Source organism: Leuciscus leuciscus (assembly GCF_965113295.1).
Source record: "Leuciscus leuciscus genome assembly, chromosome: 9".
NCBI lineage: Eukaryota > Metazoa > Chordata > Actinopteri > Cypriniformes > Leuciscidae > Leuciscus > Leuciscus leuciscus.
In genome coordinates, this window is record NC_138733.1 from 35832170 (window position 1) to 35848296 (window position 16127).

Below are 16127 nucleotides of genomic sequence, written 5' to 3' on the forward strand. Positions count from 1 at the left end.
AGTGCTCTGAAAAAGAGAGTATAAAAATCGAGTGACTGTAGACCTTTTAATCTGCAATAAACACAGCTCATTATTTCCCTCCGGGATGAAACAATTGATTGGTTTGGGCGACTGTCACTCACTCTCGCAACCATGGCTACCACCACTGTTGCTACAAGATCTGCCCATATGCGCGCACCCGTTTGATTTGAGGAGTGCAAGAGAGGCGCGAAACCTACGAAGAGTAAAATTATGGCAGAGAAAGAGCATTCAAAATTCAAAGCACCTGCATATGCAGTCAGCGAAGGCAAACAAGGCAAAAACTACTTCCTCGGACCCTGGTTGCCCGCACTCTTGAACGACCTCCTCTGCTTCGCCCTCGACCCCGGACCTGTCCTCGAACCGACGATGCGGTAGTCTTGTGTAACGTTAGTCCTCATCAGAGTCAACAATGTTTTCATCATGGAAACTCTAACATGCAAAACACCGTAGCCTATTATGAATCTTACACTGATGGTAATGGAAAAACGTGTATCAATGCAAACTGTTTTTAGCTTTGCCTTATAAATATAGCTCGTTACCTATAGCCTAAATATAGCTCGTTACCGAATCAAACAAAATATATTTTAAACTTTACCAGTATCGATATGCTAGCTTGATAGTGAGTAGCCTACTAAAAGCCATCTTATTTGTTTATATTTATAGTGATAAAGTTAGGTATTTTATTACATGTGATTCTGACATGATGTCACTGCATGCACTGCGCTCCTTCCTCTCCACTCGTCTCAGGTAAATAAATAAGTAAGTAAATAAATGCGTCTTCCAGCTGAGCCTGAGCGTTTGGCGTCGCGCGTTCATGTGTTTTGGGGGCGTGGCTTTGGAAGGAGCTCAGGAGGGGTGGAGTGAATGGAAATAATGAGCTGTGTTTATTGCAGATTAAAAGGTCTACAGAGACTCGATTTTTATACTCTCTTTTTCAGAGTACTTACATTTTAATTATGTATTGGTATATAAAGACAGTTTAAACAAATTTGGAATGTTTTTTTTTTTAGAAAACTCCTACCTACCCTACCTTTAAATCACAGCCTTTGCGATTTGATAACCATACTAAGCAATATGCGATTACAGTCTTATTTTAATTAATCGTGTCTTATTTTAATTAATCGTGCATTTATTTTAATTAATCCCCCCCCGCCCCACCCCCAAATAATGTTTCTGAAATAACTCAGGATATTTCTTTAAATTAAAACCAAAGGCTGGCTACCTGTTTCTTATCAATGTTCTGCGCGGGTATGTGGTTTGAGTCCAAAAACAGGTCTCCCTCGTCCTGCTGTCCCGCGGGCTCGGGTTGAGTGGGCTGTTGTGTTTCTGAGCTCAGCAGTTTGAGGATGAGCGAGTTCAGCACTGCCATCAGACGACCCAACACCTCTGCTGCCGTCTCCTTGGGGAGCTGCGGGCAAACACAGTCAGTCATTCATACAAACGGTCCTTTCCTCAGACAAACCCCTCAGACCCCCGAGATTTTAAGTTAATATTTCAATATTTTAACAATTATAAGCACCAATAATTACTGAGCAGCTAATCATCATATCAGAATGATGATAAGTAATGATGCTGAAAATTCAGCTTTGATGATCACAGGAATAAATTACATTTTAAAATGCATTCAAATACAAAACAGTTCTTTTAAATTGTAATAATATTTCACAATATTATTGTTTAGGTGAGCATAAGAGATTTTTTCCAAAAACATTAAAATTTTGTCTGGTAGTGTATTTTCATGGATGAATTGTTTTTTTTTGTTTGTTTTTTTACTAGCTCAAATGAAACTCATTCATTTAAATGTTAGTCTAGTTTTCTGAAACTTTAAAGGGACAATGAAAATTCTGTCACCATTTGCTCACCTTGAAGTGTCGTTCATTACTTTCTAATGTGGAACATACATTATTTTGAGAATTATCTGGGGTTGTTTTACCATACAGTGGGAAGTCAATGATCAGCAAAATGGTTTGGTTAGCAACATTCTTTAAAATATGTTTTTATATTCCACAGAAGAAAGTAAGCTGAGGTTTGGAAAAACATGAGGGTGAGTAAATGATGCCAGAATCTTCTTTTTTGTGTAAATTATCCTTTTAATACCTTGAATTGGACACTATTTGCCCAGTTTTTAGTTCACATACAGAAACCACTCATATATATATTTTTGAATGCCTCAATACCGAATTGAAAGTGACGACGAAGTGTCTGAGGTAGAGAAGCACTTGATTGACAGCCACTGGGAATTGGGACACATCCAGAGAGGTCAGAGCGTCCTGCGCTGCCTCCTTAAAAGAGTCCTGTAGGAAAGCATCTGCTCCTTCACTATAGGTGGCCTTCAGCAGAGCGGTGAAACCAACGTAAGATCGATCCTCACTGAAGTCTTCAGTCGTGAACTGGGAGAAAGATTGACAAGTACATCAGGAAAAAATGAGCTTTGAAACTCCATACAGCCATTTATATAAGAACAATTTACCTAAATTTGAAACGGTATCACTTTACAATAATAGTCCATTTCACAACATTAGTATATTATTAGTTGCTTATTAGCATGCATATTTCTAGGCGAATAGTTAATAGTGACAATTGGACCCTAAACTAAAGTGTTACCTACTAACCAACATATAGTGAGTATATGTATATATATATAACGTTTTGCTGCCATGGTCTGAAGAGTCATATTTAGTGAAAATTGGACCAAAAGTCGAGGTTCATGTAGTTAAAGTTCAAGTAGTTTTTCAAATTTGTGGCATAACTGTTTACAGCGTGAACCAAGGAATCTATCAAGACCAGAGACAGCAAATTCACTATGATAACAGACTGTCCTCCATCTGTGTGCCAAATTTCATAACTTTTCCAATGTCCGGTTTTATAAGCTTCCATACACTCAAAAGAAGAAGCAGCAGAAGAAGATGAGTTGTACTGAACCAACCAGTGTCTTGCGTGTGTTTTTGGGGAGCCATTGTGAGTAGTAGTGGTAGAAGGTGAGGACAGAGGTGTGAGGAGGTGATGAAGACTCTGATGAGTTGAGCTCTTCATCGTAGTGCTGGAGGGTCAGACACAGAGCCAGCGGGTCCCTCTGACAGTGCAGGACATCACACAGGACTGATGCCATGTACTCGTACACCACACCTGTACAACAGACAGAGCATTACCTACATGAGCTCGTGGAAACATGATGCATTAAGAGCCGGGGGTGAAAACTTTTGAACAGGATTGTTTAAAGCTAATATTTTTCCACTTAGTACTGCCTTTCAGAAGCCACAGAAGATACTTACGTTTACTTATGTTTCTCAGAAGACAAAGTAAGAACACTTTACCCTGATCTTCAAAATTCAAGAAGTTACCTTTCCCATCTTTAAAACTCTCCGGCAGTTTGTTGCGAGCCTCTAGCACAGCGGGTACAATGGCGCTAAACGGGAACGTCTGGAGGATGATGTCTTCGGTGAAGGACGGTCCGATCTCTTCCACGTCCCCTTCGCTGCCCTCCACTATAACATCAACCATGTCGAGCACATCTAAAACACAGAGTAAAACACATGTTTAACCCTCATCCTTCCCTCGCGGGTTCAAAATGACCCGAAGCCCTAAAATTATACTTTTTTTTCCTTTCTTTTTTACAGAAAGCTTATTTTATTTCATTTTGATAATATTTTTTTTCTATTTTTTAATGCATTTTTTTTTTTACCTTTAAATTACTAGATGTAATCAATAAATAAAAAATACAAAGTAATTTAGGCACATTCTTTCAACTAAAATTCAAAATAACTCCAATTTCATGCCTAAACCTTTTATTTCAGCTCACAATATCTCACATTGGGTGTCTTTGCCGACCTCTTGTGGAAAAAAAATGATATAACATGATATTTCATGACTCTTGCCACTAGATGGCCTTATAGCACTATTTGGAGCAAATGAGCTGTTCCGCTGGGTCCTAAAGTCAGTTAACTTCAGTATGCATTCAGATGCACATTATAAAATCATTTTTGGTCAAGTTTAATAATTTTTTGTTTGAATTTTGAGCATTTTTAGGTTTTTCTATGTGTACTGAAGCATTCCTCGCATTCCATAAAAATGTTTTGTGTGTGTGTGTGTATTCGTGGTTCACGTGCGACAAAAGTCCTGGGGTCTTGGACCCTATGATGAACACTAAATTCTGAAAAAAATTCCAGGTCAAAATTAAACAAGGTTAAACAACCCAGATCAATCCATATTAACATCCCTAACGTGCCAGCATGACCTCGGATTGTAGAAACATTTGTAAAAATGTGTGCAATGCTAACCGTCGATGTGTGATATGGGGATGCTGGCTTCGTCTCCCTCCTGGCCGCTCAGATTGGCCTGCAGGAACGCTGCCTCCTGGACCGCACTCGCTGCTTTCTCAGTGTACACGTGTGGGTCACACACCACGCGCATCAGAACCTGCCAACACAAAACATCAACTTCAAATCATTCGTAATGGTGACGGGATTATATTAACAGTTGATCAGAGTAAAACATGTATGTGAATTGGGTAACGTTTTTAACTAATAGATATAACCCTTATAACTTCCCCAGTTGATTAATCACGGTACATTTAGACAAGTGTTTTGTATTACAAGTTGAGAGAAAAAAAACTCATTTAGAGAAAACAGCCTTTAAAGATAAGGGTGAGTTCTGGTTGATTGGGACACTTTTTCCCAGTCAAAAAGTGTCCCAATCAAGAACTCACCCCTATTTATTGCAATTAAAATCTAGACACAAATAGGTAAAACGTAATAAAACAAACGCTTTTTGTACGATTTCATTCGAAATGTCTGAAAGAAGACTCATATGATGGAAGCACAAAATCAAAAATTTGCCAATGCATTAAAGTGTCTTTACTGTTACTTCACACTTATTATTATTAGGATTTTTCAAAACTCTAAAATTCATATTTCATTTTGAAGTCAACATCACTTCAAAATAAACTATGTATTTGATTAGGACAAAAACAAGTCCTTCCCAAAATATTTTCTCACTGAGAATCTTGAGTCACTCAGGTATTAAACGACAAAATATCAACTTCTTATCCTTCATAACACTGACATGGTTATATAAAAGGCCCAGTAAAAGTGGTCAGAATGCAGTACATGGTCTAAAAACTGAACAACGGCCTCCTGCTGGGATGGGTCCAAACGTGCCAGACGGTCCAGCCATAGCTCCAGCTCCCTCCACGTGTGCTCAAACACACCGCTGTCCCTCAACACCTGAAAGCAGAGGACAAATCAGCACCCAGCGGACCATTTTAAAGTCTACCATGTGGTGAAAACCCAAGCTTTAAATGTTGTTTATATGTCTATGTGGTGTTTTTAATGTGCTTTAAGACAAATCATGTGTAAATTCATAAGTCGACTCCATTGCTGAGTATTTTCTCCTTAAAACTGCAGTGTACCAAAGACAGTCTCAAACACACGGTTTGAAATCGCTGGTGTTTCTGACGTCACAAACTACCTTGTAACCAATCAGATCAACGTGTGATCGTCAGCGAGTGGATCTCTGAGCTGGAGTGAGTGAGTGGAGGCGGGTCTCATTTGCATATTCATCGAACCGCGTATACTAAATGAGGCAAGGGTGTAGAGTTACATTCAAGCTTTTTTAAAGGACAATTCCGGTGAAAAATGAACCTTGGGGTAATTAACACATGGTTACCGAGTCGATCGTTCCCTGGGGTGCGTTTTCATGAAAATCGAGATTTATCTTAAAAAACAGATTAGCTTATAACGCTAGTATATAGGGCACAGAGTAAGTAAAAGTAAATCGCTAGTTAATACCACTAACAAGGCTCAAAATAGCCTCACACTAACACGGTAGCAGTGTAGCTTTTTGAATTTTTCCTACTTTTAAACACCTTAATTTTGTTTTTGACATTTTAAACACTTTTTTGGGAGGATTTTGCAACGTTTTAAAAACAATGAATCATTTTTCAACACTGTAAAGTCTTGTTTCTCTAGTTGCATTACATAGTATTACATAGTTGAACAGTATTAAAAAAAAAAAAATTGTACAAAGAATAACAGCATTGTGAATCATAAAACAACATGGATGTATAATAAATAATATAATAAATAATAAAAATAATTTTTCTTTTTGGGTGAACTATACTATATCTTTGAATTGCAATGACATATGTAAAGATATATTAAATGATCTACAATTCTTTTTGTTTTTTGTCAAGCAATGATCAAAGGTTTTTTGTATGTCTTCTTCTGTTGATGGGTGCAGTTGAACTCACCTTTAGGACCAGCATCCTGGTGTAGGTCTTCAAGTAGCTACTGTTACTACTTACAAACATCTTAAGTAACAAATAGAAGACAGATTTCTCTCCTTTTTCTTGATCTGGATCTGCTAGTTCCTGTGCCGGAAAAAAACAAGAAAAAAGAAGAATTGAAAATCTTCAATCAAACACATAATCTGAAAAACATCAGCACCTGTTGAAAAGACATATGGTCACATAAACCTGAACAATGTGACTATAAAGCTAACATACAAACGCAGCATCCGAGAATAAAGGTTTTCACCTGAACGCGGAACCAGGAGAATTTGCTTGCAGGAAGTTCAAGAGCCAGTTGAAGAATTTGATACTGTAGAACTGGAGGAACTTCCTGTTTCATTCCCCTCTCCGTCACAATGCCTGCAAACGTCTCAATAAGTCACTTCCTCCATACACAGCAGGTTAGAAGCTAACTGCACTATATCTGTTCTCAACTGTACCTTTCAGGAGTTTGCTGAAATCGAATTTGCTCTGGCTGACAAGGTGAGGCACGACCCGCTGGTACAAACACATCACCTGGAGCAGAAGAGCTTTCACCAGAATGAGCTGTGCATCGTCCTGCCGCGCTGATTGAGAAAAACACTTCATCTTTATAGTGTGTGAAACAACAACAGCAAGTCTATAGACAGATACAACAACAAAAAAAGATTATTACGGTGTTCTTTGGTCTGTTTTTGTTCCGTGTTCTTCGTCTTTGCAACATCTTCCTTCTCTTTTGAGAGCGACTGCCAGTTGGAAACAACACACATCATGTCCGGTAGAATCTGTGGCAATAAAAGGATAAATACTGATTGTTTCTTTATTCCCTCGGTTTACACCCTTTCATTCCAGTTGTTTTCCCATCGTCCTCACCTTGCTGAGCGCCTCTCTGTAAAGCTGCACGAACTCATCCATCGCGGCGGGGCTGTGAACCTCTGAACTCTCCCAGGCGGTTCTGTCCAGGCAGAGCTCAATGTTCTTCTGAGCTCGCTTGAGAATAAACACCAGGAGGGAAAGTGTTGTGTGCTGGACCACCAAGTTATGTATCTATTAGAGGAAGAAGAAATGTCTCGGATCATTTTAAGATGACACAAAAAACTGAAAATCCAGCTTTTTAATGTTGTTTATATGTCTATGTGGTGTTTTTAATGTGCTTTAAGACAAATCATGTGTAAATTCATAAGTCGACTCCATTGCTGAGTATTTTCTCCTTAAAACTGCAGTGAACCAAAGACAGTCTCAAAAACACGGTTTGAAATCGCTGGTGTTTCTGACGTCACAAACTACCTTGTAACCAATCAGATCAACGTGTGATCGTCAGCGAGTGGATCTCTGAGCTGAGTGAGTGAGTGAAGGCAGGGCTCATTTGCATATTCATAGAACCGCGTATACTAAATGAAGCAAGGGTGTAGAGTTACATTCAAGCTATTTTAAGGCATGACGAATGTTTATTCAAGGAAAAAAACTTTTAAATCTGTAATTTTGGATGGACAGAAAGATCTCAGATTTCACTAAAAAGATCTTCATTTGTGTTCCGAAGATGAACGAAAGTCTTACGGGTTTGTAACGACATGAGGGTGAGTAATTAATGGCAGAAATTTTCATTTTTGGGTGAACTATCCCTTTAATAATTGCCCAATAACGGTATAGCCAAAAATACACTGCGCATCACAACTTCTGATGATGTGATTGGTTAAATCTACCACTTACATTGAGACCCTGAGTGAAGAAGACTTTATTGCAGACTGAAGGGAAAGACGTGACCAACACCATTGACAGCAGACGAGGTAAAGGAATCATTTCACTGGTCTGGAAAGCCTTGGACACCTCCGGCTGAGCCTCATAGATCTGTAACAACATCAAACCTTGAGTAAGTAGCATCTGTAAGATCCGTTAATGCAAAAAAATTTACAACATAATCAAGAGGTGCATTTTCCCAGTTATTACATGAAATGAAAGCACTGCACCACATGACATAAAGCAACCATAGAAAGGAATCAGACTCACTTTCTTGAGCAGAGTGATGTTGTCCTGCCAGGCTTTGGCGATTCGTGGAGAGAACGAGAACTGGGTTTCTTTGAAGTATCTGGTCAGTATATCAGGACTGCCCTTCAGAACACTAACAACCATCTCCGCCACCATCTCGTCCTCCGTCGCCTGCTTCAACCCCACCAGGAACTGCAGAAGAACGAGGTTTCCGGCTCTGGGGATACGAGTACAGGGAGGATGAAGAGTGTTTTGGGCACAGTCTATCGTTTCTTTTTCACTGGGGAGATTTTTTTGAAGCGTTTGTGCTGGTATTGTCATATTTTACTGGGACAGTGTTTTATGCATGTTATTCAATGGCATAAAATACATCGGTAATACATCCTTGTGATTTCTGTAAAGCTTTTTACTTGCTAACAAGTGGCTAAATGGGACTATAGAGGTTATAGAGGACATTAAACGTCTTTACGCCAATCAGATAATCTCATCTACTCACTAGTCTTTTTACAACCTCATTGTGTTTATATTCACACTGCTGCAAATTATTAAATGAAAACTTAAATGAATACTGAAAGACTTGTCAGAAGCTTAGTGATGGTGAGGTCATGTGATGTAGATTTACCTTTTTACTTTTTACTTCTGCCAATTGTATTTAGGCTTCAAAAGGTGTATATTAGTGAAGATTATCATGAACAAAACGTGTAAGATTCATAAACTTCTGTTAGTTACAGAGCTTATTTTCTGCAATGATTCCAAAGTTTCCTTTCCTAATTCTGGGGCAGTCGAGGACTACCCACTGACCCTGTTAAATAAACTAAGAAATAAATTGCAGCTGCAAGAATGCCAGCATGAGCGTCTCCAGGACTCACCTTCCAGCGGTGCCCAGGCTCGGGTCATGAAAACTGATCCCATGTTTGCGAGAGCAGCATATGTCCAGCAGGAAGTTATGCACCAGCTCCCTCACTATACGTTTCCCAGCTTCTTCATCCTTCTGTTTACAAAAGATGTTAATTATGGATACTTAAAATTAAAGACAATATGAAAAGCCATTGGCAATGTATTACACATTTGTAATGTAATGCCTTTCTGAGCAAAACAGAACATTCAGTGGGAAATGTAGGACGAGACTTCTTGTTATCCATCAGTTTGAGTTTGATTGGATAATAAGGAGTGAAAAATGTTATGGGATTATTAGTTAATATTTTCTCCCATCTACAACCTTGGTTACAACAGAAAATAGCGTCTGCTCAATTCAGCGTGAGCCTGCGCATTTTACTTTCGCTTCGAATTAGCGATTTAAAAGCCAGGTGCAAAAGAGAGAAAACTCCCAACAATCCTGCATCCTGAACCACTGTTAGGAAACCACCTTTGTATTGTAGAGTCTTTCATATCATAATACTTTTACGCAATGAAAGATTATCAATAGCCTTTCTTGTTCTGTCCCATCTATCATATGTTGCTGCCTCATTAAACAGCTGTGATTTAAAATATGCATATACATTTAAACAATTTCTTAATTTTATAGTAGGCTATATATAAAATAATTGATCTTTTTGATTTTTGTTATCTTGTTTTTCATGAATGTATTTTACGATACAAAGAGCAACGTGTGACGTTTTACTAGATTTAGTGCTACACTTATTGTCTCTTATTTGTTCCCCATTAAATGCTTTTTTCACTATATGTTCGGATTTAATACAATTATTGTGCACTTGTGATTTTTCTAGATAATTTTACTGCTGAATTATCCACTAATCTAGTTTATAATAGCATTTTTTGTCATAGATTATGAGAATTAATTTTTTTGATTTGTTGTTTTTCTTTATAATGTGTTAAGTATTAAGTAGATTGTGTTCAACACACAAAAGAGTGATTATCAGTTCAACGCACAGAGATCTAGAAATTCTACTTGATAAAAAAAAAAAGAAAAAAAGTGCGCTGGTATCGGATTGGAGCGATTCTGAAAAAATGGTATCCTTGCATCCCTAAAAAATATTTGACAGTAATTTTGATGAGTCATATTTAACTCACTATTACAGTCAAATCTATTGGATAATTGTAAACCTAGAAATGAATGGATTGGTATTTTAAGCAGGTTTGATTTCACACCCAAAGTATATGACGTGTTGCAGACTGTATCTACAGAGACATAAACATACTGACTAAAATGTCAGAGATGGAGTCATTGAGTGCAAGTGTGTCCAAATCTCCAAGTGTGTACCTCTTTCTCATCCATGCTGACATCCACAATCCCGTTCCACTTATAGAGGGAGGCTATCTGCCTCAGTACAGAAGCACTGAAGAAACGCACTTTCTGAGTTTTCGTGATGGTCTTATTCTGCACAACCTATGGACAAATATAGTACACAGTTATACACAGCATCTCACATTGGTAAATGGCAATCATGAGGGAGGCTCTTACTCTGGTTTGCAGGGTGGATAGAATCAGGTTTACGATGGATATTCTATCTTCTATAAGTCCATTGGTCAAGATTTCAGACAAGAAATCTAAAGAGCAGCAGAATTTGTTATTTTAAGACAACTCGAAAGCAAAATTAATAACGCACACAATTCAGTCACTGATACCTTTAGTGTCCAGTATCTGGCCAATAGTTGTATTGTCTCCAGACATCAGGAATGAAAGGACAAACTGAATGTAAGCCATTCTAACATCTGGCTTTCCCTGGAAAAATAACACAAGTATTACAACTGCATGAAAACACACCTACAGTACACTCATGTTAAGTGGTATGTACTGTACTATTCAGCAAATCTCAACTGCTTGAATATCGTCAAAAAATGTAAACTATATTATCGGCGAGAGATATTAAAAGTTGGATTGATTGTACATTCTATTTACTTTTATGTACATTTACTTACTGTTACTCATGCACAGCAATATATACAATAATATAGTAATATATTTAGGGATGCACAATATATCGGCCACCATATCGGTATCGGCCGATATATATTAATTTTTAATGTCATTGTTATCTGTCAGATAAGAACATTTGGCCAATATATTAAAGCCGATAAATAATGTATTATTTCCTTCAGCTGAGACACTTCAGATGTGCACTGTTCATCATGATGGCTTTAATTGCTTGAAATATGATTGGAATAACTTCAAAAAAGGAAAATATAGTTCAGTGCAACATGTGCAGCGCAAGTCCAGTGTATATAGGATACATAAAATTATAATGATAATATTATAATAGTGTGTTTGGGACATGGCTTTTAATGGTGATACTTGATTTTGAAATTATATCAATATTTGGATTAAGATTTATCGGCCAATGTATCGGTTATCGGCTTTCAAATAATGTGACCCTGGATCACAAAACCGGTCTTATGTTGCACGGGTAAATTTGTGGCAATAGCCAACAAAACATTGTATGGGTCAAAATTATAGATTTTTCTTTTATGGCAAAAATCATTAGGATATTAAGTAAAGATCATGAAGATATTTTGTAAATTTCCCACCTTAAATATATAAAACATTTATTTTTGTGAATGGATGCAGCACTATCGCCAATAGAAATGAACAACTTTAAAGGCGATTTTCTCAATATTTCGATTTTTCTGTACCCTCAGATTTTTCTGTACCCTCTGTACCTTCTGTACCCAAAATCTGTACTCCAGATTTTCAAATAGTTGTATCTCGGCCAAATATTGTCCTATCCTAACAAACCATACATCAATGGAAATATTATGTATTCAGCTTTCAGATGATGTATAAATCTCAATATAAAAAAAATTACCCATAAGACTGGTTTTGTGGTCCAGGGTCACTTATAAAGAATTATCGGTATCAGCCAAAATTTTCATATCGGTGCATCCCTAAATATTTGATAGCAAATCTCATCTGTATGATTGTTTATGTTATCACAAAAATGAAACCGTATTATCGCAAAGCTCTATATTCACATAAATACAGTATACTATGTGTAAAGTGAATTATATTGCAAATCTCAACTGCCTGATTTTATATTTTGTAGCCAAATGCAACTATATTATTGCCTAGCTCTTTATATAAATTAGAATATATAAATATGTCCAACATTATCCACATACATACAGCACTTTTACGTAAAGCATTATATAATATATAGCAAATCTCAACTGCTTGATTGCTTGTATCATTGCAAAATGTAAAATATATGTAAACCCAGCTCTAATTTGCTAAATATGATTATAACGCATGAGATTATTAACTTGTTATAAATATTAATATCATGACTTTCAGTAAAGCCGCTTTAAAACCATGTGTATTATGACAAAATGCTATATAAATATATTTTGACATAAAAAAATCTAATAGGGAGTGTTTTTATCACAGCCTGTCAATGTTTTAATTGAATATATGTGTGGATTTAATGTATATGCATATGTATATTTATTGCAATGTATGTTTATATGTCTTTAAAGGTTAATTAATTGACTTAAGTGTGAGTATCAGGTAAAGAGGGTCTTATTTTGGTCCTGAAAGTGCATTTGTAAGACGCTTTAGATAAAAGCGTCTGCTAAATGAATGAATGAAAATGTAAAGTTTGCAGTTTGTGAAGCACTTACGGTTTTGTCTCTTCTCTGAGCGAGGTTAGTGAGACCTTTGCTGAACTGCATTAGACTGAAGATCTCCCTCGCAGCCTCCGCACCCTGAGACACCAGAGCGGACAGCAAACACAGACACTGACGGACAAACCTGTCGGAAAAGAAAACAGGTACGCAAACAACATTGAGTGCATTCGCAAAAATGTGGTTCATTAAGCCTGTTGTAACATCAGTACCTGAAAACCAATAAAGATAATGTCCTACAAAGATGATCAGGAAATAAATGCATCGTTCATTTGTAATAATGATCATTTGTGTAAGAAATACCTGTGATTGTCAGAATGTAGAGAGGAGAGCAGGAGTTTGAAGTGAGTGGAGACAGTCTTCCTGACGATGTTGGATCCCACCATGCTCAGCTGAGACAGATCACTGGCCGTCCGCAGCAAAATCATCTCCAGACTCTGAAATATCAGCGTCAGCTGCCAAACACATTACATGCAAATCATCAGTGCCAAACTGCATTCTTTGTGGAGCGAGAAGAACTAATGTTGGCTGGTCTGTATGGAAGCTTGAAAAAAGCCAATTGCAGCTTTTGCAATCACACAAATCTGACTTTTTTGAGTTTATATCTTGAATTTTCTTGAGAGAAAAAAAAGTCAGAGTTCCAGGAACTCACAATTCTGCTTGTAAAAAAGTTGTACAATATAAAATCAGAATTGCGAGCAAAAAAGTTACAATTGTGAGATATAAACCGAAATAAAAAAGCTGCAACTATCTTTTTTTAATTGCAGGTTTATAACTCACAATTGCGAATTTGCAATTAAAAAAGGTAATTGTGACTTTATCTCACAACTTCTCACATTTCTGAGTTTATAACTTGCGATTCTGACTTTTTTCTCTGAATTTTCAGAGGTAAACTTGCAAATTTGAGGGGGAAATAAATAAATTGTGAAATAAAAAGTCGCACTTTTTTTATTTTTTTATTCTGTGATGGAAACATGCTTTCATAAATCTGCATACAACATGCATAACAAATCCATAGGGGCTGTCAGCCATAGTCTTCAGCATGAATAGTGTGTGCATTTGCAAATATTCCATATGTATGAGATACCTAGATTAACTACTATAAATGCCGAAATGTATAACATTTTAATACTGTATCCGCAATGTGACTTGACCTTCCATTTCCTATGAGATGAAGACACTTTTGCAAAATTAAATAAAAAGTCTATGTTTATTTCTGAGATTATGCCACCTACTGAATTATGTTCAAAATAGTAAAGTCATAATGACCACAGTGTTGCATACTACTGTTCAAAATACTTCTTATTGCATATTGTTTCATATAATATCAATTAAAAAGGCATTATTCACTTCAGTGTTATAATATGAGCACAGCAATAAACAGTACCTGCAAATAACCTGGTAAAATTAAAATAATAATGGTAACACGTTATTTCGATGGTCCACTTTAGACATTCTACTGACTATAAATAACTTTGCAACTACATGTCAACTTATTCTACTAACCCTAACAGTCTCTACTACAGTCTATACTCTAATGAGAGTTAGTTGACATGTAGTAGCAAAGTTATTAGTAGTTAGTAGATGTCTAAAGTGGATCATCAAAATAAAGTGTAACCCCATAATAATAAATAAATAAACAAACAAATAGATAAACAAATCTAAATTCTAATGCATGACTTACTTCTGACTCTGAAATATTTTCTTCCTCCAGTAATCCGAAGATCTCTGAACATTCAACTGAGATTTTTATGTATCCCTCGACCACATCATAGAGTTCTGCGCAGGGAAGTTTCTTCGCCATTTTTATGAAGGTTTCCAAACCTACATGGTATTACAGAAGTACATGTTAATATGCCATGATAACATTTCTTTTCTTAGACACTGTCATACAAATAATCTAGTCTATGTATAGACATAGATGAACATATGTACATCTAATCTTATCTACCTATACACACACACACACACACATACATACATACATACATACATACATACACACACACACACACAAGGGTATGTACAGGGTATTTATACTTACATTGTAAAACTATTGAAAATAATCAAAAGAGTACACATTCATTTACAAACCGTTGCTTGTTTTATTGGTTTCAATGAATGCAATACTTGTATTTATAAATGGATAACTAATTAATATATTGTTAAGTCATAATTTCGTATTATTCTGAATTTTTTACTTCAATTATTACCAGTTCTACGCATGCACAATAAAATATGAAAACAAAATAAAAGTCTGGGGAGATGAACACTGTAACGTGATATTTACCGTTTAGAGAAAATGATTGATCAACAATGTACACGAATCGAGCATTTGATTTTTGATGTTTTCATCTGACAAACACTCACCCTTTATCGCTTTAGAGGAATCCTTCAGCATGGACTTAAAGACAGCGCCGTTAAACTCGCTTTCCTGTGTTTTGGTTTTCTTTGGTGTTGTAACGGACTCAGGAGGATCCCCATTTTGACGTTTAGTAGCCATCGTTATTTCCCAGTAAACGAAAATATACACATGGAACGGCGGAAGTGTAAAACTAAAAGAGGTAGAAGCACAAAACACGTGGAAACGCTTATCTAATGAATATTAAGTTTGACGTGCTGACGTTCATCATGTTCTCTCTAGAGCGTCATCAGAGCGTCAAGAAACCTAATTAATATTCATAAGTTAAAGGGATAGTTCACCCGAACATGAGATTTTTTTCATCATTTACTCACCCTCAAGTTGTTTCAAACTTGTATGATTTTCTTTCGTCTGTTGAACACAAAATAATATATTTTGAAGAATGTTGGTACTCAAACAGTTGATGGACCCCATGCATTGACGATATAGTAGGAAAAAATACTATGGAAGTCAATGGGTGCCGTCAACTATGGAAGCTTGTTTCCGTCACAGAATAAAACATTTTAAAAGATAATTGCGACTTTTTATCTAACAATTGCGAGTTTACATCTCGCAATTCTGACTTTATTTCTCAGAATTGCGAGATATAAAGTCAGAATTGCGTGTTATAAAGTCAGAATTGGGTGATATAAAGACAGTTGAGACTTTAGGCTATATTCTGACTTTATAACACATAATTGTCAGTTTATATCTCGCAATTCTGACATCTTATCTCAGAATTGTGAGATATAAACTCACAATTGTGAGATATAAAGTCCAATTCTAAGGGGAAAAAAGACGGACTTTTTTTTTTTTTTTACCTCAGAATAGTTGATATCTCACAATTCTGACTTTATAACACGCAATTGCGACTTT

At 36.5% G+C, this 16127-nt stretch overlaps 1 protein-coding gene across 1 annotated transcript in view; it reads right to left on the reverse strand.

Moving 5' to 3' along the window:
- urb1 (URB1 ribosome biogenesis homolog) overlaps window positions 1–15463 on the reverse strand; it is a 37013-nt gene extending 21550 nt beyond the window's left edge. The window contains exons 1-21 of the mRNA XM_082180602.1: window positions 15221–15463; window positions 14535–14674; window positions 13154–13305; window positions 12848–12977; window positions 10859–10955; window positions 10695–10780; window positions 10494–10619; window positions 9142–9263; window positions 8294–8489; window positions 7997–8134; window positions 7160–7333; window positions 6963–7071; window positions 6748–6873; window positions 6555–6667; window positions 6269–6388; window positions 5127–5243; window positions 4299–4437; window positions 3363–3533; window positions 2948–3147; window positions 2199–2411; window positions 1244–1429 (exon numbers count right to left, since the gene is read on the reverse strand). Coding sequence (XP_082036728.1) covers window positions 1244–1429; window positions 2199–2411; window positions 2948–3147; window positions 3363–3533; window positions 4299–4437; window positions 5127–5243; window positions 6269–6388; window positions 6555–6667; window positions 6748–6873; window positions 6963–7071; window positions 7160–7333; window positions 7997–8134; window positions 8294–8489; window positions 9142–9263; window positions 10494–10619; window positions 10695–10780; window positions 10859–10955; window positions 12848–12977; window positions 13154–13305; window positions 14535–14674; window positions 15221–15353 — 2988 coding nt within the window. The 5' untranslated portion in view covers window positions 15354–15463. The remainder of the gene's footprint in view (window positions 1–1243; window positions 1430–2198; window positions 2412–2947; window positions 3148–3362; window positions 3534–4298; window positions 4438–5126; window positions 5244–6268; window positions 6389–6554; window positions 6668–6747; window positions 6874–6962; window positions 7072–7159; window positions 7334–7996; window positions 8135–8293; window positions 8490–9141; window positions 9264–10493; window positions 10620–10694; window positions 10781–10858; window positions 10956–12847; window positions 12978–13153; window positions 13306–14534; window positions 14675–15220) is intronic.
- Window positions 15464–16127: the final 664 nt, after the last annotated feature.